Genomic DNA, 23,451 nt, shown 5'->3' with positions numbered 1-23,451 from the left:
TGGGCCGGGCCCAGGTAGTAGGTGAGCCACAGCGGCAGCGTGAGCGTGAAGAGCACGTCGGCCAGGGCCAGGTTGAGCAGGTAGAGACGCAGGGCCTGGCCCAGGCGCCTGCCGCTGCGGACGAACACCGCCAGGGCCGCCACGTTGGCCGGCAGCCCCAGGCCCAGCGCCAAGGCATAGGCCGCGGGCACCACAATGAAGCGAGCAGGGTCGTCCCAGGGGCTGCAGCCGCCAACACCCAGCTCCCCCACGCTCCTGTTCATCTCGGACCTTGGACTAGCAAGAGGAAGAGAGGTCACTGTGGAGGCCAGCCGCACAAGAAGCCTTCCATCCCGCCTTTCCTCGCCAGACCCCAGTCCTCTCTTCCAAAATCCGGGGTGGGAGGGTTCTAGAAGCCGGGAAGCCCCTGTGAGGGGCTGAGGAATTAGCTCCTGCAGGAGGTGGAGCAGAGGGGACTCCAGAGTTAGTAGAATGAGCTTGGTGAAAGATGTGGGAAATGAGGACGGGCCAGGAATCCCAGATAGCTTGGAAATTTTCCACCTTGGTGACTGGGAAGGTGGAAGTGCCCCCTTATAAGGGGGGCTATAGGTGGAGTAGGGTTCCACTTTGTGGGGCACAGGCATGTGCATTAAGCCCCAGCAAGGCTGAGCCAACAGGAAGTCACAGAGAGACCAGGGTGGAATACAGACTCCTTCCCCGAAAAAGCCCAAGCCTCCAGCTCCCGTGCCACCCAGGTCGGGAGGGGAGAGGCATGGATGGAGTTGCAGCCATAGGATGCAGTGACCCAGGAGACAGGCCCATGCACAGTGACCTTGGACTTACCTTGGTGAATGTCCTCTCTGAGGCTTGCCTGGAGCACCTTGGGCAGGGCTGAAAAGGTTTCACATCTCAGGCTTTCCGGCCTGTTTCCTTCCTCCTCATCTTTTGACCACAAAGAAGGCAGGGGTCTGATTTGGAACTTTGGACAGCAAAGCAAATGGAGCACAGGCCCAGGAATCAGGCAGATTCTAGATACACACATTTATCTGCCATGTGACCTTGGGCAAATTACTCAGCTTCACGGAGCCTGTCTTCTCTGCTGTAAAATGGAGATTAAAATACCTACCACCTCACAGGGTTGTTCGGAGGATTATGAGAAAACATAAGTAAAACTCTTGAGCACTGGCTGACACTGGGGAGATACTTCATAACCATTAGCTCCCTTCCCCTCTAGGCAGCACACAGATAAATGTGTGCACCCACACGGGCACACACAGAGCGTTAGAGACAGACACCTCAGCCAAACAGCACAAAGACATCTGGGCATACTGCCCCTCTCCCCAAGCGGGGTAAGCGCACAAGCCCAGGTCCTGTTCCTATTTTTGGCACACAGTCACACTCCTAGGGTATCCCAAAACTCAGTTCCTCTGATACCAAAACTTGTACTTCTGCCTTTGAACTTCTCAGGCTCATCCTTTCTGGGATCCTGAATGAGTCTATTCCTTTCTTGCCCTCCCTCTAGGCTCTGTCCACCAAGTCTCTGGCCCTCCACTTCCCCACCCGGAACCTCTCCCTGCCATCCCACCAGATCACTCCTACCTCTTGCTGCTCCGGCTGCTACAGCTCTCTCTGGGGCCGGGGGTCTAAGGAGCTGAGACAGAGCAGAATCCACTCCCACCCACACATCCTAGACCCTCCCATCAACCAACTAATCCTAGACAGGACATGAAGAATGGGAGCAACAGCTGGAGGGGCAGGGGTCCACCTGTGGCAGCTATGAGTGGGGTTTGTGGGGTGCAGCCAGAGCCCCAAGGGAAAGCAGTATCATTGCAAGGCATGGGGGCACAGGGAGGGAGATGGAAATGTATAAGGAAGGCCTTGCTGCTGAATGTTCTTCTGCTGACCTGGCCGATGCTTAGGCTGCGGTTTGGGGAGGGAGGTGCCATTTCCTAAGGCCTGGCTTCTCTGACTGAGGCAGAACTGCTAAAACTGAAGATACTCCTGCTGCTGTCAATCCTAACTACTCCTCCATACCAGCTGGCCAGCCTACTTCCCCAGCACCCCGCCTTTCCTGCAGCTGCTGGTTGGGCCCTAGAGTCAAGCTTGCAAGGCCCTGTAGCTTCTAATCAGTATACAGGCCAGGCCTTGGTAAACAGGAGCCTTCAACCTAATGCCAGCTGTGAGAGATTTTACTCAAAGTCCCGGCTGGAGACAGGCTGGCTGTGGAATCCTGGAAGGGGTGGAGATGGGAAGTGGCCAGGCTCCTAGGGTGTCCAGGCTCTACTTTCAAGAGCTTCAAAATATCCATGCAGAGGGGCAATTCTGGGAAGCAAGGCAGATTTAATTACCTTAGACCGATCATCCCATTTACCTTCAAGTTGAAGAGCAGGGGTGCCACGCCTGCCCACTTCTGACTTTGGCAGCTGGTGCGGTGGGAAGTGTGGGTTCTGGAGTCAATCAAGCCTTAATTCTAGTCTCAGCACTGACACGTGGGCACTTAAGCTTTCTGAATCCATTTTCCCATCTGTAGAACCCACTATTTAATAACAGCATTTACTGAGCACTTATTATGTGCAGGCACTGTTGTAAGCACTTTAACTCACTAAGTTTTCACAGCAATTCTATGAAAATATTTGCCATTATTATCCATATTTTGCAAATAAGTGGTAAGAGGCACTACCTACTCTCTCCCTTCTCTTTGCTGACCACTTGACCAGTGTGGGTAAATCTTAACTAGTCTAAGTCCATCATGGGAATTCCATTCCCCATGCCAGTGATTGGTCTAAGAATGGAAATGTGACATAATTCTGCAGAGTGGGATATGAGGGGAAACCTAGGGGTCTTCTAAAAGAGCTTTCCTCTCTCTCTTCATCTTGGTATATTATATGCAAATGTGTTGTCTGGAGCTGCTGCAGCTATTTTGTAACCCTGAGGTCAGCAGTCAATAAATTGAAAGCAGCAGAGGACAAAGTTGAAAGAATATCAGTCTGGTGTCATGGTAAAGCAGCCAAAATATGCAACATTGAAACTGAAGCTATGTTATCTCTGGACCTCGCATGACAGAAAAAGTTTCCTTATTGTTTTGACACTCTGTATATGTAGTGGGTTTCCCAGATGGCTCAGCAGCTGAAGAAACTACCTGCAATGTAGGAGGCACAAGTTTGATCCCCAAGTTGGGAAGATCCGCCAGAGAAGGAAATGGCAACCCACTCCAGCATTCTTACCTGGAGAATTCCATAGACAGAGGAGCCTGGCAGGCTACAGTCCTTGGGGTCACAAAGAGTCAAACACCACTGAGCAGCACCAGCATATGTAGTATATATATATACACACATACATACACACACACCTACTATAGATAGATTGCATCACTGTGTTTTCAGATACCAGACCTAAGAGTGCCAGTTGGCCTGAGGTTCCCAGCTTGTCAGTGTCAGAGCAGAAATTACCATTCTATAGTGAAGATGAAATGGAGTGATATACACAGATTTCTTTTACTCCTGTGGGCTCCCAAAAGCCACGGTTCCTACCCGCAAAAGCAATTTGTAGGCTGGTGGCTAGAGTATTTGTATATATAAATGAACTTTTTTTCTTCACTATTTCCCTCGATAGGAAGCACATCATTTCCCTACCTAGGTGAAGATGGTTGGTGATATGTCAGTAGGCACCCTAACACAGTCACTGGTCCTTGAGAACTGTCACACACACACACACACACACACACACACACACACACACACACACACACACACACACACACTCTGACTCCCTAGGGCTTTGGGATTCATCCCAGGTTTCCGGCACTGCTTTGAGAACTGTCACACACACACACACACACACACACACACACACACACACTCTGACTCCCTAGGGCTTTGGGATTCATCCCAGGTTTCCGGCACTGCTTTAACATGCAGCACCTTTTGGAGTTGGCTGTCCCTTGCCTCTACATAGATGTCTGGGGAGCACTGCCCTGAGTGCCCTGGCGGTTTCAGATCCTGTAAAATGACGACTCAGTGCCCATTTTTGTTAGCTTTGTGACCTTAAAGTGCATGAGATAAAAAGGAATGGGAGGGATTATCTCATGTGGCTCAGCAGGCAAAGGCAGGTATTCTTAATATTCTGCCATACTCAGTGTGTAAATTCTAAGCTTATAATAAAATCTTAAAAACATGCATGCCTTTTGAATCAGCACCCTCACTTCAACGGAAAGAAAATAAGTATGTAGAGGTGATTTACTGTGAGGTTTACAATAGCTAAAAAATTGGGAACAATCCAAATGTTCCTAGTGGGGGCTTTTATAAATACGTCACACTGCACCCTTACAATGGAATACTATGCAACCATTAACATCAATGAGGTAAAATAGACATGCGATGATGGTATTAGTTACAGTGTATTAGGTTTAGAAAGCAAGTAAAATAAAGTAGTACATACAGTCTCATTTTCATCAAAAATATATCTGAATAAAGACACAGAAAAAGCTGGGGATACAGTTATACAAAGGAATTGAAAGTATCAATAGTTATTTGGGGGCATTAAAAGTTTGGGTGATTTAAATTTACTTTCACATGACATGAGGAATGCTAAGTGTGTGTGACATGCACTCTTCAAAAAAAGAGCAGTAAAATGTCCGAGAGAAAGCAGGGCCAGGTAGACCAGATGTCTACTTCAACACCGGCCATCCCAGTTTGTATGGGCAACAAGGTGACATTCTATGTTCCATCATGTTCTGCTTTGACAGTGACATGACCTGAAGGGGCAAGAGACACTCTACTCCCAGGATTCCGTGAATGGACTTGGAGACTTCTTCCTAGTGGGTCTGGACATCTTTTCTGGTTAGGACTTAAGAGCTAACAGATATCCAGCAGCAGCAGGAGCCCCAGGCAGACGATGGCTGGGATGCAGGTGTTCAGTGACTCTTTTAGAGACACCAAAGTGAAGATAGCCCCTAGAATGGAAAATGAGGTTCCTGAAGCTCCCTGGGAATGCCTGGGAGATCTGAGCCCTCAAGCCAAGGCTGACCCACTCCAGCCTAAGCCCTCTCTTGAACACTGCCCGCCCCCCACCCCACCACACACCCTAAACTAGCTGCTCTCAACCCTCTGATCCCCCAGAAAAAGCAGAACCAGAAATCAGAAGTTTCTTAAACTAACACAGCCCCTCTCAGATGGCAAGAAAGAAAACAGGAACAATCCAACCAAACAGGGCAGGGAGTGAGTAGGTGGGCATTTTCTGAAGGATCAGATGGTCCCTGATCCTTCTCCTTTCTCAACCCCAGTAAAGGGAAGGGAAGGCCCAAGGACTGGTGGCGGATGTGGTGGGGAACAGCTGAAAATGGGGCAGGCTGCTGCGATGGAAAGAAAGCCTCGAAGAAGGGCAGGAACGCCAGCAGCAAGAGTGACACAAAGCCAGGGATACAGAAGAGCCTGAAGATGTCCGGCCTTTGAAGCAGCAGCTGTCCTTGTACATTGGCAGTTCCTGTGCGGAGAGCCACTAAAAGGGGGCCCCCCAGGAATCATCCGCCTTTCTGTTCAGGGGGCCCAGCTTTCTTGCTGTTCCCACCTGCCAGACACATGAGTCCAGTGGCAGCTGCTACTTCATCCCCTCATCTCAGAGTAGGGGGTGAAGAGAAAGGGGTAGGGGCTTTTAGGTTTCAATATATCCTTATGACAGAAATACCATGCAGCCAATAGAACTGCTGACAACTGTTATAAGTTTTAAAAGCACCTATCCTAGTCTGAAGACCATGGAAACGGCAATTGAGCAGAAAGTGCTTCTGGTTCCAGAGAAAAAAGGGTGGCGACAGTAAAGAGAACATTCAGATTTTTTCCATCACCCTCCCCCAGAAATCCCCATTTCACCAGCCCAGTTGTGCCCCCACCCCCCCTTACCCATCATGAGCAGCGTCAAAAGCAAGTTACTCATCTCTTGCAGGATCGGTGGGCCCAGGACCAGGAGCAGCCCCGCCAGCAGTTCCAGCCAGCCCACAGCCACTTGGTAGCTCATGGGATCTGGCTGGTAGCCGAACACCTTCAGTGGAAACACCTCAGCGAACTGCACGAACAGGGCTTTCTAGGGGTGGCAGGGAATGCCTGTCAGCCACAGTCACCAAGGATCCACTGCCCAGATGCTCCGCAGGGGCATTCTGTGCCAGCACCCTTAACTCCCCCAGCAAAGGGGCCACTACTCTAGGCCAGGGCCAGGGCTGACATCAGCCAGCCTGGAAAGGAGAGGGCCTCCCTGAGGGGCTGAGCTTTGGCATCAGAAAACAGACTTTATGCTCCAAAGAGGGCTGAACTTTCTCACAAGATTACAACCCAGCCCCAGGTTCCAGGAAGAGGAAGCTAGGCTCGGGTCTTCTCATCTAGTACCAAGGCTTCGTAACTTCATGACTTCTCTTTCCTTCTGCCTGGCCTGGTTTCTCTTCAGGCTACTAAGCAGGGAATATTTGGAGATGAGGGAGGAGATGGAAGGAGAGATTTTTTTTGTTCGTTAAACAGATTCTACTGAACATCATCTGCTGGGACCCGGATCTCACTGCAGCAGACAGAGAGGAGGTGAGGGGTTCAGAGTGAGTGACAACTGAGTCTCACTCGGTCCTGGGCCACATGTCTCACCTGGACCCTTAGAGTGGCTACTCTTTCCTGCTCCCCAGCCTCAGTCCGACCTCCCCTACTCCGGGATCTAAGGAAGAAACTCGAAGCCATCCGGCTGTTTGGATGTTTCCCCAAACAACCCACCCTAAGCCAGGCCAAGTGGGGGCAGCGGCGGGGAGGTGGGGTGCACTTTGTCTAGAAGTCTGGCTGGTTTAAGGGGCTAGGGGTGGATCGGTGGGCAAGACATTTCAGCATTCCCGAGAGTGTGGAACTAGACTGGAAGCCGAAGGGCGACTTCTGGGCCTCCCTCTCGGGCTCTGGGAAGGACTCCGGATTCTCAGTTCAGTTCAGCTCAGCTGCTCAGTCGCGTCCGACTCTCTGCGGCCCCACGGACCGCAGCACGCCAGGCTTCCCTAAGTTAGTTGGGAGGGTCTAAAGTTTGGGCCCTGCTTCCTGACTGACCAGCTGTGGAACTTTTAGCAGATATACTCCACCTCCAGGGCAAGTTTCCTATCCGGCCAAGCGGGGATTAGTTAAACCTTGGCCTCCTGAGCTTTCCGAGAACTCAAGCGAACGAAGGAGGGCAGCGAGGGAGCTCAGTCCTACTCCGTCCCGCAAAGGGTCCCCGAGCATTCCTCTTCCGGCTCCAGATTTGCCTGGAAGGGGGTAGCCGACGGGAAGGGGATGGCAGAGAACTCGGAGGAACTCCCCAGGCCGGTGCCCATGTGTACGCCGCGGGGCAGGCGCTCTCCCCCAGCGCTAGCGCCGTCTAGCCCGAAGGCAGGCGGGTCCGCGGGGCGGGGGCCGGCCGGACACCGGGGTAACGGCCGGGGTTGCAGCCCCCGCTGCCGCGCGGTCGATCCCCCGCCCGAACGCCCTCCGCCCACGCCGCGCCGCTCACCATCTGCTCCGACACCGGAGCCGAGATCTGCTCCGAGAGCTTGGCCGCCCCCGTGAGCGCGAAGAAGCTGCCCAGCAGCACGCGCAGAGCGGTGAGCCGGAGCGCCATGGCCGCGCAAGCACGCGGGCCGCGCCCGCCCCGGGGTAGGCGCCGCCGAAAACCCGCCCCCCGCCGCCCGGGCGTTGCCTCCCTCCCCGGGCGGCCTCGCCTCCCAGCGGGGCTGCCTCCCTGCCTCCGCCCCACACACGCTGCGAGAAGAGCCGGCGCTGGGGCAGGGCGTCCCCATCTCACAGCTGGGGACACTGACGCCCGCGTGCTCTTAACTGACACTAGACGGTCCCTTCTGAATTCAGGGAAAGTTTCCCAGCCAATATGGACAGAGCCGAAGACTCAAACTTGGGTATCTGGACGTGGCTTGCAAAAGAGCTCCATTTGGGTCAAAAGCCGTTGGTGGGTCGGGGGGAGAGGGGGTCGCTCCTGCCCCTGCCACGCTAGCTTGGCGATCGGAGCTGTAACCTAACCTCAGCGGGCCTCAGTGGGGTCCCCATCTGAAATGCGGAGATACAGCACAACGCCTGGCACGAAGAATTATTTGTAAATTATTTGTGAAATTATTAGGAATAAATCAATTGCTAGTGGTTATAAAATAAGCTGATCCTTATCTTTGCCTGAAATATATTTTCCCTCTAATATCTCTCGGTGAAATTACAATGTGAAAGGTGTTTGAAAATTCAGCCATGTACAGCGGTGGGTAGAGACGTTTTCACTGAACAAAACCCTACAGTCCACTCCTGGCTCATTTTGTTTTACGGAAATCTATCTAAACCTGGATGAGAAAACTATGACAAATTCAGAAACCGCTTTTTTTTTTTTTTTTAACTCCCTCTCCCCCAGCTAACAACGCTTGTTTACATTTTTTAATGATTTAAAAAAAATTTTAAGGTAGCTTTCATGACACTTGAAAATATATGAAATTCATATTACAGTGTTCATAAATAGTTTTATTGAACCACAGTTTGTGTACTGTCTACCGCTGCTTTTGTGATGCAACAAGATATCTGAGTAGTTCCCACCTTACTGCCTGCAAAACCTAAAATATTCACTACCTGGCCTCTTATGAAAAAGATTTGCTAAACCAGGTGTTGAGAGCCAGAGAGGCCCCTAACAGGGGTCTCAAATTCTCCTGCTGCTTCCATTTCCCGTTAGCCAAGCTGCTTGGATCTGGTTTTCTATCTACCCACAACCTGCTGGGTAGGTAGCCGGCTGGCTGAAACCGAAATGTCCCATGTGTTTCTAAAAGCCAAGCAGTTTGAACATCCAGGTGTGTTAACTATTACATTATAAACTGGGCCTTTCGCTGAGTCCCTTTGCTGTCCACCTGAAACTACTGACAGCATTGTTAATTGGCTATACCCCAACGAAAAATAAAAAGTTTAAAAAAACACCAACCAAAAAAAAAAAAAAAGGCCCTTTCATTACCTTTGTCACTAATCCAAATAACTGATCCATCAACAAAATAGCTAAATTCTCTACCTTGGACTATTAAAATTATATATAATTATGTATAAATGCACAATTATTAAATTCCTCAACAAAAAGAGAAAAATTATTAAAGCACATATTTAATCACTGAGAACACATATCCACATTAGGAAATTATATTTTTGGATACTCATCTCATACAAAATTTAACACAAAATTATAGACTTTGATAATAAGGAATATGCAGATTACTATTCTTTCTCCTTTACCAACTTTTCTATCCTCGGAATTAAAGATGTGACAGCAAGTCGTAGTGCAGGGCCAGAAACCAACAAATTTCTTTGTTTTGACTCAGTCAAAGCTGAAAAGGTAGCATCACATAAATAAATAGTTGAAAAAGGTAGTAAGAATTTCATTGCCTTTTCATGGAGTTCTGGGTAACTTGCCTTTGCATTTATCCAAAACTGAGTTACAGACATTGATTTAAATACTGATTGTAACCTTAAATCTGATGATAATTGTGCTAATTTTTCTTCTTCAAAGTCCGTGAGATTACTATTTTGGTGATTTGTAAAAGGATTAATTATCCACAAATTTCCTGAACGCAAGTCGTCTTCTGGTGGATAACAGTCATTGAGCATTTGAGAAAGTCCTTCCAGATGCTCTAATATAATGCTTGCCATACTGCTCATATTTAAGCCTGATGAGCTTGAGAATTCAGAAAATGAAGGGAACATGTCATAATCATTCTCCTGTGTGCGCTTCAACCACATTTTTAACTTTTTCTTAAGCATATCGATTTTATTATACAAATTGAAGAGAGTAGTCATAGTTCCTTGGAGACTTAAATTTAATCCATTTATAAGTGAAAAAATATCTGATAAATAGGCCACCTTGGCAACCCATGCCTCATCAAAAAAATACTTGGCCAAATCTGAATGCTTCTGATTTAAAAATATTTCAATTTCATGTCGTAATTCAAATAATCTTGTTAAAATTCTTCCTCTTGATATCCAACGTACTTCAGCATGAAGTGGTAAATTCACGTGCTCAGACCCCATCTCTTCACACAAAATTGTCAACATTCGTGAATTCAACGCATTGCTCTTTATAAAGCTTAAAATTTGTGCTGACTGCAAAAGAATTTCATGTAAGCATGGAGACAACTTTTCTGCTGCTAAATGTTCACGGTGAATAAAACAATGTGTAAATGCCACTGTATTCGTGGCAACTTCTTGAATTTTTGCCCTTAAACCAGAACACCTACCAGTCATGCTTGCAGCCCCATCTGTACAGACACCAACACAATGCTTCCAATTCAGAGATTTACTATCAATATATTTATTTATTAGTTCAAATATTTCAAAACCTGTCATTTGGGAAGGTATTTCAATGCAACATAATAATTCTTCTTTTATATCACTACAACCATAATCAATGAAACGAATATAGCACAAAAGAAGTGTGGTATTTGAGATTTCTGATGATTCATCTATCTGAAGGGCAAACCACTTTGACTCTCTGACTTTTTGAATCAGCTGATCTTCAATGTCTGCAGACAGTTCATCAATCCTGTGTCCAATTGTATTATTAGAAAGAGGAATGGTTTTCATCTTGTCTCCAGCACTGGAACCCAAGACTTCTGAACACATTTCTACTAAATATGGTTTAATTAATTCTTCAGCAATGGAAAATGGCTTTTTGCTGGCAGCAATTTGGAAAGCAATTAAATAAGAAGCTTTCACAAGTGACTTTTCAACTAGTAAACACTTTTTTAAAGCACTGTTTTGACATTCCATTTCAAGAGATTTTTCTTCAAAAAAATCTACTGGTTTGTTTTCTAATTCCGAATGCTTTGTCTTCAAATGATGAGAAAGATTTGCTGGCTTTATGTTTTCACTGGACAAAATTTCTCCACAGATGACACACTGTGGCCTTGGTGAACTTTCTTTTGATCCCGGACAGATAATAAAACCAACTTTTAAATATTCCGCATCGTAAGTCTGGAAAAAACCTATTCTTTTTTTCTTTGCAGGTGGAGAATCAAGTTCCACATCATTTTTCTCATTAGGCATAGATAAATCTGAATGAAATATTTGAATCAGTTATTTTCAAGAATAAGCAATTTATATTTATCCCCCAAACATTTAAAATTTATATTTTGTTACTATTTATATTTGCCAAGAGCATATACTAATTAAGGTTTAAACACAAACCATAATACTTCCATGATGCCATTTTTAATTCAGCTTTTAGCTGAATTTCTGTTTGTTCAAAGATTGGTCACTCACAGTAGTATTAATAAAGCTGTAGGCAGTGGTACATGTCCTAGCAATGCAATGTATTCAATACATTAGTGGAATTAGGGCTGATGTCTACAGAATATACCAAGTTAAAAATAAACTATTTTACTTTTTAAAAGATGTGGGGATGGGAGTAAGAGGAGAAAAAAATGTTGAAATAAGTTAATATTTAGTGAATCTAGATGAAGGGTATATTCATTGTGTATATTCATATATTCATCCAAGGGTGTTCATTGTGCTGTATTTTCAATCCTTCCAAATTTTGAATTTTTCAAAATTAAAGTTGAGGGGAAAGGGGTTTCATACCCAGTGTCAATGAAAGTGCAAGAAATGGATGCTCTCAAACATTACTGGCTGGAGCATAAATTGATATAACTTTTCAGGAGGGTAATTCTGCAATAACACATCAAAATCTAAGCCTTAAAAATCTATGATAGCTTTTGAATCAGTAATCCCACTACTTAGGATTTATCCTAAGGACACAATTATACAAGTGGAGAAAGATCTGTTTATACACCCTTAACTCGATACTGTTTATAATATTAAAAAACCAGCAGCAATCTAAATGTTCAACCTTAGGAGGATGGATATACTTATATATATATATCCGTATGTTATATAAATTGGAATCTAGGCATCCATTAAGAATCTCAATATATATTTAAATTTATGTTGACATGAAACATTTTCATGCAACGTCAAGTAAAAAAGTAGTTCACAACAGTATATAGAAAACATCCTAATACTTAATCTAGAAATTCCAAAAATGTAATAAGCACACACAATACCCACATATGTAGCTGACCACAGATCCCTTACTACCTTCCATATGTGGATGTGTATTTAATATAAATTCAGGTAAACAAAGAGTGTATCATTTTAACAGGAATATAAAACAAATCAGATTTACTGAGAAAGGAAAACAGAATTCTCCTTGACTCCTACCAAAAGAAAGGCATCCTACATAAAATCTCATGGTTAGCTGTTGACAGAGTAAGCTTTTAAATATAGTATATTCTGTGAAGTAAAATTATTATTAAAAAGAAATATCAAAAAAAGTTTTGGGCAGTATATTTATGGCTGAGTCCCTTTGCTGTCCATCTGAAATTATCACAATACTGTTAATTGGCTATATACACCCATACAGAATAAAAAGTTAAAAAAAAAAGTTTCAGGCAGAATAGGCTATAAAAGTACCTGAAAATATAAGGGTAGTGGGATTAAAAGCAGTTAACATGGATTGGGGCAAGAGTGTACAACATTTTCAAATAATTTTCCTGATCACCAATACCTCAGACATACAGTTATACTTCTAGTAAATTAATTCACAGTGTTTAAAAAAGAACCAAGGTTAAACCACTAACGCTTTTAACTAAGTTTTAACTAAATTTTAACTAAATTTGTATTTAGTAATTATAATAGCCTGTCAGTACATCAGAAGAGCAATGCACATATACAGAAGATGCTTGTTCAGAAGATACTGTCCACATAACGCTTTGGGTACATATGTATTCAATTTAGTAGTTATTAGTGTTAATAACAATAAATACCAAAGGAATAAATTAGATGTTCAAAGTAGGTGGCCTAAGAATTAATGTTTTCACATTTAAGAAACTGTCAAAGACTTTTCTTTCTGCAAAAATCAAAAACAAGCACATAAAACAGAGAACAAACTTACTACATATGGAAAACACAACACATACCTGTCTGACATTCCTTGTGTTGTGTATGTGGTTTGCAAGAGGTAGCCTTGGTCTGTGTGACAGGTTTGCACAATAATGCTTTGTTCTTTAAAAGTTTTGAAGACTGGGAAGACAGAAGTTTCATGGTATCTGTCTGCGTACTTCCCTAGTTAAAAACAAATTCAGAAACCAAAGAGAGATTTTTTTTTTAGTATCTTCTCACTGACTATAATTGCTATCGATCGAAAGGTGATATATATAAAAAGAAATATAATTCTCTGAAAGAGTGGTACAATAAAATTGCTTTGGAAAATATATACTAATTACTAATTCTTCAATCAGTATCAGTACCATTTACTGATTTTTAAAAATACTCTGCCTACAGTAAGTAAAATGAAAACAATCTGCAGATTAGAACAACTGGCTATTCAGAAAAATTGGATCAAACTTCAGACCATATGCAAAAAAATACTTCATATTGATTAAAGACCTCAACACGAAAAAAATAAAACTGAAATTAATGGAGAATTTTCAGATAATCAGAAATCAGAGAAACTACTGTTCATCTAAGAAGGCCTTCTCATCTCTCCTTGCTGTTCCCTGGAACTCTGCATTCAGTGTCTCTCTCCCTTTCTCCGTTGCCTTCTTTCTCCTTTCCCTTTCTTCTGTGCCTGGTTCAAAATTGGGAAAGGAGCATGACAAGGCTGAATACTGTTACCCTGTTGATTTAACTTAAAAGCAGAGAACATAGGGCTTCCCAGGTGGCACTAGTGGTAAAGAACCCACCTGCCAATGCAGGAGAAATAAAGAGATCCAGCTTCAATCCCTGGGTCAGGAAGATCCCCTGGACGAGGGCATGGTAAACCACTCCATTACCCTTGCCTGGAGAGTCCCATGGACAGAGGAGCCTGGTGGGCTACAGTCCACAGGGTCCAAAAGAGTTGGACATGACTGAAGTGACTTAGCACGCATGCACACAGAGCACATCATGCCAAATGCCAAGCTGGATCAATCACAAGCTGGAATCAAGACTGCCTGGAGAAATATCAACCACCTCATATATGCAGATGATACTAGATGGTAGAAAGTGAAGAGGAACCAAAGAGCCTCTTGATAAGGGTGAAAGAGCAAAGTGAAAAAGCTGGCATAAAATTCAACATTCAAAAAACTAAAGATCATGGCATCTGGTTCCATCACTTCATGGAAAACAGAAGGGGAAAGAGTAGAAACAGTGGCAAATTTTATTTTCATGGGCTCCAAAGTCACTGCAGATGGTGACTGCAGCCATGAAATTAAAAGACACTTGCTCCTTGGAAGAAAAGCTAGGGCAAACCTAGACAGTGTATTAAAAAGCAGAGATATCACTTTGCCAACAAAGGTCCGTATAGTCAAAGCTATGGTTTTTCCGGTAGTCATGTACAGATGTGAGAATTGGACCACAAAGAAGGCTGAGCACCAAAGAATTGCTGCTTTTGAATTGTGGTCCTGGAGAAGACTCTTGAGAGTCCTTTGGACAGCAAGGAGTTCAAACCAGTCAATCCTAAAGCGCAGTCCTGAACATTCATTGGAAGGACTGATGCTGAAGCTAAAGCTCCAATACTTCGTCCATCTGATAAGAGCGGACTCACCAGAAAAGACCCTGATGTTGGGAAAGACTGAAGGCAAAAGTAGAAGAGAGCAACAGAGGATGAGATGGTGAGATAGCATCACCGACTCAATGAACATGGATCTGAGCAAACTCCAGGAGATAGTGAAGGACAGGTGAGCCTGGTGTGCTGCAGTCCTTGGGATGGCAGAGTCAGACACGACTGACTGAACAACAACAGAGGAAGTATTCTCAAATAAAACACGAAAGGCTTAAGTAAAGACTGATACAATTGACTACCTTGAAATTTTAAACTTTTGCAAACAATGGCCTTTAAAGTTGAAGGATAAACAACAGAATGGGCGAAGAACATGTATTTAAAACATGTTCTTTCATTCAGTAAACATTTACTGAATGTTTACTACAAGCCAGGCACTGTTCTTAGCCTGGAAGGTCTTAATTTAAAAACACCAGAAAATTATGATTGTATATTAAGAGTGATGGGAAACCACCAAATGGTACACAGTAGTCCCCCTCATCTGCAGTTTTGCTTTCCTTGGTTTCAGTTACCGGTGGTCAACTGCAGTCTGAAAATATAGTATTAAGTGGAAAACTCCAGAAATAAACAATTCACAAGTTTACGTTATGGAACTGTGCACCATTCTGAGTAGCACGATGAAATCTCCTGCTGTCCCATTCTGTCCTGCAGAGGAAGTGAACCATTCCTTTGTCTGGCATATCCTGCCCATTAGCCATTTTGTAGCTCTGGTGGTTCAGACAGTAAAGAATCTGCCTGCAATGCAGGAGACCTGGGTTTGATCCCTGGGTTGGGAAGATTTCCTGGAGAAGGGAGTGGCTACCCACTCCAGTATTCTTGTCTGGAGAATCCATTGACAGAGGAACCTGGCAAGCTACAGTCCATGGGATCGCATAGTCAGACATGACTGACTTTAACAATTAACACTTCCACTATTTTTTTCACTTTCAGCCATCAAGGATGTCAAATGATTGCCATGATATCACAGTGCTTGTGGTCAAGTAACTGTTGTTATACTTAGGTTCCCAGATAGCTCAGTGGGTAAAGAATCTGCCTGCAATGCAGGAGACACAAGAGATGCAGGTTCAGTCCCTGGGTCGGGAAGATCCTCTGGGGAAGGCCATGGCAACCCACTCCAGTCTTGCCTGGAGAATCCTGTGGACAGAGGAGCCTGGCGAGCTACAGTCCATGGGGTCAGAGTCAGACATGACTCAGACATGCTGAGCACAGCAAAGCATAACTTTTATAGTATTTGATGATGGCGCCCCAAAGCACAAGAGCAGCAATTCACATACACCAAAGAGAAGTCCTAAAGTGCATCCTTCAAGTGCAAAGGGAAAAGCGTAACACTTCATCACAATGCCTACATACTTCACCTCACTTAATCATCTCGTATCACCACAACAATGGTGATACAGTACAATAAGGTATTTTGAGACAGAGACCACGTTAGTATAACTTTCATTATAGTATACTGTTATAACTGTTCTATGTTATTGCTACTGTTGTCAATCCCTTACTGTGCCTAAGTTATAAATTAAACTTTATCATAGATATGTATGTATAGGAAAAAAAATTAGTGTATATATTCGGTTTGGTACTGTCCATAGTTTCAGGCATCCACTGAGGGTTTTGCAACATATTCCCCACAGATAAGGGGGAGACTGTTATTTAAATTTACTTTTTAAATAGATGTTGAAAGAAAGTGAAAGTGAAGTTGCTCAGTCATGTCCAACTCTTTGCGACCCCATGGACTGTAACCTACCAGGCTCCTCTGTCCAAGGGTTTTTCCAGGCAAGAGTACTAGAGTGGGTTGCCATTTCCTTCTTCAGGGGATCTTCCCGACCCAGGGATCGAACATGGGTCTCTGGCATTGCAAGCAGGTGCCTTACCGTCTGAGCCACCAGGGAAAGCCACAATAGATGTTAGATGCAATAATTTTGAATGATGTAAGATTTCATAAAGTATATTCGTGAAAAGTAAGTTTTCTACAACTGTGTGCCATGTATCCAAACTCAGTCTTGAACACAATGTTCTCAGTCTCTTATACATCCTTCTAGAGATGGGCTGTATAATTAAGTTGCTTCTGATTACACAGACGTCGTCGTTCAGATGCTCAGTCATGTCCAACTCTTTGTGACACCATGAACTGCAGCAGACCAGGCTCGCCTGTCCTTCACTATCTCCTGGAGTTTGCTCAAACTCATGTCCATTGAGTTGATTATGCCATCCAACATCTCATCCTCTGTTGCCACCTTCTCCACCTGCCCTCAATTTTTCCCAGCATCAGGGTCTTTTCCAATGAGTCGGCTCTTCACATCAGGTGGACTAAGTACTGAAGTTTCAGCTTCAACATCAGTCCTTCCAATGAATATTCAGGGATGATTTCCTTTAGGACTGACTTGCTGTCCAAGGGACTCTCAAGAGTCTTCTCCAGCACCACAGTTCGAAAGAATCGATTCTTCAGCGCTCAGCCCTCTTTGCACATGGTAGCACATTATTAGCAAGGTTCAGCACCTTGCTTTGCCACTTAGTTACCTATCTTGGAGGTATTTTCACGTAACTTTATACAAAGCTGCCTGTTAACACTTTTATACACTGACTGCACTATATGTAATTTGAAGAGTCCCTGCTGCTGAACATTAAATGTTACAAATCTTTTGCTACTATAAACAAATAAATATCCTTACATACTAACTGATTCTGCATGTGCTAGTATATCTACAGACTAAGGTCTTTTCTCTCTTCCTGCAAAGCCTTTACTGTCTCCATTTGGTTCATGGCTTGGGAGAGGGCTCTTGGGTGGTTAAAAAGCTGCCTAGTGGCTGCAGGAAGACGCTCAAGCAGAAGTCCTGACACCTGGGGGATGCACAGGATCCCCTCAAAGGCAGCTGGGCCAGAGGCTCCGAGCCCTTCTTGAGTTGAGGCTGACCCCTCAAAGGGATACTCGCTGGCCCAACAGCAGCCAGTCTGTCCGGTGGATGCCCAACTTCTTGCTGAGTTTCACCTCCTCATCTGTGAAGTGATTCTCCAGGATGTCACAGAAATGGGGGTCTGCACAGGCAGAACCAGGGTATGAAGATCCAAAAGGGCTTGGTTCAGGTTCTTCTCCACGACCAGAGTAGTGTCCATGGTGTCCAGGGTTTTTACCTCACTCATCTTGGGACAGCTTCGGCACACTCTGGAAGAGGACACAGCCACTGCACTGGTTTAGTATCTTGAAGAGGCCAGCTCTCAGGAGAAGCGGCCCACAGTCTCCAGAGCCACACTGCCATGGTGGACATGGATGTTCAGAGCGCAGTACGTGTAGGAGGCCTGCAGATGCAGGCTGCCACGCGTTTCATGCTGGCCTCCACCTTGGTGGAGTAATTCTGATTAATCTGGGAGTTCTTGGTTGACTGGCAATAAAGACAATGTTGGCTGGTCCCGGAGACAGTGGATGGCTGAGAAGATGGTTCTGAAGGTTAGGACTGGAAAAGAGGTTGGAGGGTGGTCAGAGGCTGGAAGAAGAGGCATCTCTGGGTCTATTCCAGCTAGACCCTATTGAAACAAGAGACAGATCCGCAGGACCGCCAGGCACACTGACTAGAATAAGGTCGTATAAGTGCTATTTGGTGGGTCAAAATATATGAAAATCTGTATATTACAATGTATAGGAGCCTGTTTCCCAAAACTCTTAAACATCATTGAACGTTTTTTGCTGTTTCTCAATAAGTGAGAAATTATATAATAGTAGTGTGGTTAGATATTTTTCATGTTTAAGCATTATTTATATTTCCTCTTCTGTGAACTGTCTATTCATATCCTTTTCCCGGTTTTCCTTTATCTTTTAATTCTATGCATGATTTTGAATGGGCAGTATAACATGGGACAAAATCCAAAGATTCAAATAGCAGATAATAAAAAAAATAATTCTCCCTGTTAAAATTCTCCCCCAGTCTTTCAGTTCTCCTCAGAGGTAATCACTGCTGTCTCTTTACTGGCTGCCTTCCAGAGGTATTCTATACAAACGTACAGGCACGAAACATATATAAGACTGCTTTGTGTCCATACATAAAGAGCCACCACATTCTTTTTAACTGCATGATATTCCACTGCACGGGATATGGTATATTTAACTACAGTCCAAATGGAGCAGCTGTGTATGCGTGCAAGGGACTCCACTTGCCAGGCCATGTGACTAAGTGTGGGATTGGACAGGGTGCATTTCAGACTCTCTATTTAGGGCATTCTTTTTTTTTTTTCCTAATTTGTACAATACCTCAGGATGAACTCACAACAGCCCTGACCACTGATGAAACAACTAGGATGTTTACAGGCTTTTCCTACTACAAACAATACTGCAATTGTTATCCTTGTACATCATTTCATAAATATGCAAAATATATCTGAAGGGTAAATTCTTAAAATTGGCTTTCCTGGGTAAAAGAGTATTTACATTTTAAATTTTAACAGGTTTTACTAAGTTGCCCTCTATAGCAGTTCTACCAACTGCTTTGGCATTTTTATCTTTGCCATCTGAGAAAACTATGGTTCTAAATGGTATTTCTCTAATCTTGAAGCTGAATTATGTTTGTGTATGTTTAAGAACTATTTTTATTTCCAAGTCTGTAAAATTATGGATCATACTTTTACCCATGTTCCTAATGGGTATTGGGTCTTCTCGCTGACTCACAGAAACTCTTTACATATGGGAAAAAAAAAACAGCCTTCTACAACATAAATTGCAACTTCTTCATTTTTCTCATGTGTCTTGACTTTGAAATGCAGTTGAATTTTCCTCACAAATCTTTTATGGCTTTAGGGTTCTGTAACATATTTAGAGAGATTTTCCCTACTTCTGCATTAAAACTCTTTCCTATACTTTTTCCTAATACTTTCACTATTTTTTAAACTTCAAATTTTTCTCTATCTGGGCATCATTTTGGTTTAACTTAGAAGGTAGAAGTCCTATGGTATTTTCTTCCATATGTCTACTCAGTTGTCACAGCACTGTTCATTGAATAATCTAGATCTCTTCTAATGATGTGAACTGCCACCTTTATTGTTTCTAAAATCGTGTGTGTGTGTGTGTGTGTGTGTGTGTGTATATATACTTAGGTCTATGTTTGGACTTCTTTTCTATTGAATTGTCTATCCATGGCTTCACTGTTTCAACTATGAAACAACTGTTGTTTCAACTATGTAGCTCTATAAAATCTGTTGTATAAATGATTCACTTTACTGTACATCTAAAACTACCACAGCACTGTAAATCAACAATATGCTAATAAAAATTTTAAAGGTTTTTTAAAAATTTGTAGTTATAATTTGGGGAACTAGCTCTTCCCCTTCTTTATTCTTCTTTTTCAGAATTTCGTTGAAGGTTTTTAAAGCATCAGAGTGACAATCTGATTTGTGTTTTAAAATGATCATCCTGGCAACACTGTGGAGAAAAAAACTGCAAATGGCAAGAATGGAAGGAGAAAGACAAGTAGGAGGTCACCGCAATAATACAGAAGAAAGACGATGGCGGCTCAGACTAAGAAGATGGCACCAGGAGCGGTAAGAAGTAAGGAACACTGCAGAGGGAAATGTGGAGGAAATAAAAGGACTCTGCTTTACCTGAGATGGCTGTTCATCATCTAAGAGCAGACATCATGCAGACAGTTGGAGGGATACATGAACCTAGAGCTCAGAGGTCAAGGCAGGAGAAATAAGTCTGGTAATTAGCCACCATCTAGGTGGTTTAAAACCAGAGGACTGGATGAGTTCCCTGCAAAGAAATGTGTAGATTGGCAAAAGGGATAAGTATGATGACCTAGAAGTTGAAGATATTTCAAGGAAGGAAAGAGAGATCAACTGTATCAAACGTTACTGAAAGCATGAGGAGAATGAGAACTGAAAACTGACCACTAGATTTGGCAAAATAAAGACTGATGGAGATCTTGACAAGAAATATTTCAGCAGAGTGGTACAAACAAAAGCCTGACTAGAGTGAGCTAAGAAAAGAAAACAGATTTAAAAAATGATGCAGCAAGCAAGGCCACCCTTAGAGGATTTTTTTCCAAAATGAAAAGCAGAAAAATGGGACAGTAACTGAAAGGCCATGGTATTAAAGAAGGATTTTTTTCAGGTAGGAAATATTACTGCATGTTTTTGTGTTGATAAAAATGATAAGTAAAAAGGAATACAAATCCAGAATACAGAAAAAAAAAATCCATAAGAAAAAGACAAACACAAAAATGGGGAATAACTAAAAACAGGAAATTCCAAGAAAAGAAAATTCAAATGTTCAGAAACAGAAATATAAGCAAACTCACTAGTAATTAATGACATACAAAATAAAACAATAAGATATTACCGAAGACTGGCAAAAAAAAGTTTAAATCAGACAACATAAAATGATAGTAAGGCTATGGGAAATGAGTACAAACATAAACTGCCAGTGGAAATAAAAACTGGAACACCCACTCAATAGGGCAATTTGAAAACTAAAAATGCAAATACACTTTGTCCCCAAAATTCCACTCTTCCGTGTCTACACTAGACAAACGCCCGCACACATGCACAGGAAGACATATACGAGAATGTTCACTGTGGCAGAGATTTTTGATAGTGAAGCAACATAATGTTTATCAACAGGGCAACAGACAAATAAAATGTGGTATCTATATGCAATATAGGAGATCAAACCAGTCAATCCTAAAGGAAATCAACCCTGAATATTCACTGGAAGGAGTTTTGCTGAAGCTGAAGCTCCAATATTTTTGCCACCTGATGTGAAGAGCCAGCTCATTGGAAAAGACCCTGATGCTAGGAAAGATTGAAGGCAAAAGAAGAAGGGGGCAGCAGAGGTTAGATAGTATCACCGACCCAATGGACCTGAATTTGAGCAAACTCCAGGCGATAGTACAGGACAGAGGAGCCTGGCATGCTGCAGTTCACGGGGATGCAAAGACTAAGACCACAACCTAGCAACTGAACAACAACAAAATATACAATACTATACAGAAGCAGTAGAAATGTACCAAATCTATCAAGAATCAGATGCATATTTTAAAAAATACTATTATTTTCCATGGATGGGTACATATGAATGTGAATAAAAACGGTCTGAAAGGACACACACCAAATTCGTACAGTAGCTGCATCTAGGGACGTGAAAAAGGACTGAGGGTGTGATTCATTTGTTAAAAGGGAGGGTAAGAAAAGAAAAAACTGAGCAAATAAGCCAAATCTATCAACGGTTAACTCTGGATGCAGGGAATACAGGAGAACACGGAGTTGGCAAAGTCTGGTTCATGGGCCCGTCATTCGCGTTTTAAAGTTCCACCAGAACAGAGCCACGCGCACACTTACGTACTGTCGGGGGCTACTTCTGATATACAGGGGCAGAAGGAAGGGGCTGCAACAGAGCCTGCACGGCCTGCGAAGGCTAATTTACTCCCTAGACCTGTACAGAACAAGTTTGCTGACACTTGCGGTATGTTTTCATCTTTGCACTTTCCAGTACCTCACCTTTCCCCCAAATTTAAGACCACTTAAGTAACTTGAAGGAATCCAGACCAAAGTCCCAGAGAAACAAAGAAAAAGATTCTTAAACAGTCTGGTTTTCCTTTTTTAAAAATCATAAAAATACTACATTATTACTATACTTTTTATAGACTAAACTGAAAATATTAATCAGAACTCTTCTGTAACACAGTTTAAATGACTGGTGAATTACAGAAGTACTCCATATAGGGAAAACATATATAGGGCAGTCACATTTAATATGAGAGATATGCTCCTGAAAAATTCAAAACCAACATAATTTAAGACTAATTGCCCCATATATATAGAGAAAGGATGCACTATCACAGAATATAAACTTATAACAAATATAGAATATTTTCATAATTCATGACATAATATGTAACAATACTTATTTCATAATAATACTTATTAAGACACAATACATTAATAATTCATTATATAATTAAGAAGTTAATAAAATTATTAATTCTACAACAGTGATTTATTAATCATGTAATTTTAAAATATAATTGAAAGTACAATACATAATATACATATAAATATGAAATTAACTTAATGACAGTTCATTAACTAATGTGGCATACTGCCTAAAAATAATTAACTAGTGTTATCATTATCCTCTTCCAACAACCTTAATAATGGAAGAGTTAAGAGATATCAAATTAAGTAAGATAAACTCTCCACATTATGGTGAAGGCTGGTCTGATTTCCTGGAAGACTTTTGCTAAAGAATGAAGCTAGGGACGTGGTTTGGGTTTTTTCCCTTTTTTCCCCCACAGGATTTCTGATGAGATGGTTGGACGGCCTCATCAACTGAATGGACAAGAGTCTGAGTAAACTCCGAGAGTAGTTGGTGATGGACAGGGAGGCCTGGTGTGCTGCAGTCCATGGGGTCACAAAGAGTCAGATACGACTGAGCGACCAAACTGACTGACTGCAAGCTGAAATGTTTTGATAGCTTCAGCGCTAACAGATATCACTTGCCTGCTCATTTTTATATTCTTAAAACCTTGGTGGGCTTTAAACTTGAAAAGCCAGCCATGACTTGTAGTAAACCTTTTTGTCTCAGTGTCGCCTCTCCTTTCAAATCATCAAAAATACTTCATGCCTTAGCACAGATGAGCGCTTGGCCTTAGGGGCACATTATGGCAGCATTGATCTTTCACCTGTGTTGCCAGGATTTTTTCCATTTATTCCATCCCCCTTGCCTGGTTACAAGATAATTTTGTGAACTAAAGGGTGTATCTGCTCTAAAACCACTTTGGGGTTTTTTGAACATTATCTCTAATACCCTGCAGGGTGCGCTCTCCTAAATTAAACAGCATGAGATATAGCAATGGTCTGGCCTTCTTCAGTTTTATCACA

At 42.9% G+C, this 23,451-nt stretch overlaps 2 protein-coding genes across 9 annotated transcripts in view; both read right to left on the bottom strand.

Moving 5' to 3' along the window:
* The window catches only part of ZMYM6 (zinc finger MYM-type containing 6), a 56,533-nt gene that overhangs the window by 3,311 nt on the left and 29,771 nt on the right, over positions 1-23,451 (bottom strand). For 6 of the 8 annotated variants that reach the window (XM_061122445.1, XM_061122446.1, XM_061122443.1 and 3 more), the window contains exons 15-16: positions 12,968-13,112; positions 9,086-11,044 (exon numbers count right to left, since the gene is read on the bottom strand). In XM_061122445.1, the coding sequence (XP_060978428.1) occupies positions 9,213-11,044; positions 12,968-13,112 (1,977 nt within the window). In that variant the 3' untranslated portion in view covers positions 9,086-9,212. The other 2 variants (XM_061122450.1, XM_061122451.1) reach the window with 2 other exon arrangements.
* TMEM35B (transmembrane protein 35B) lies at positions 4,262-7,621 on the bottom strand. The gene is made up of 3 exons (XM_061122452.1): positions 7,480-7,621; positions 5,874-6,054; positions 4,262-4,930 (listed from the first exon to the last, which is right to left on the bottom strand). Exons 1-3 carry the CDS (start codon positions 7,585-7,587, stop codon positions 4,833-4,835), a joined length of 387 nt encoding a protein of 128 aa, XP_060978435.1. The 5' UTR covers positions 7,588-7,621; the 3' UTR covers positions 4,262-4,832.

This window comes from Dama dama, chromosome 20 (genome assembly GCF_033118175.1).
Source record: "Dama dama isolate Ldn47 chromosome 20, ASM3311817v1, whole genome shotgun sequence".
NCBI classification, from domain to species: Eukaryota; Metazoa; Chordata; class Mammalia; order Artiodactyla; family Cervidae; genus Dama; species Dama dama.
Note: the sequence above shows the minus strand (reverse complement) of the source record. Positions and strands in the feature narration are given on the sequence as shown.

Bases quoted from the DNA above. Each gene is read 5' to 3' on its own strand.
- TMEM35B (XM_061122452.1), bottom strand. From the start codon at position 7,587: ATGGCGCTCCGGCTCACCGCTCTGCGCGTGCTGCTGGGCAGCTTCTTC. The intron at 6,055-7,479 runs GTGAGCGGCGCG...TGCCACCCCTAG, and splicing joins CTCCGGTGTCGGAGCAGATG to AAAGCCCTGTTCGTGCAGTT. The intron at 4,931-5,873 runs GTAAGGGGGGGT...TTTCCATTCTAG, and splicing joins TTTGACGCTGCTCATGATGG to GGGCTATCTTCACTTTGGTG.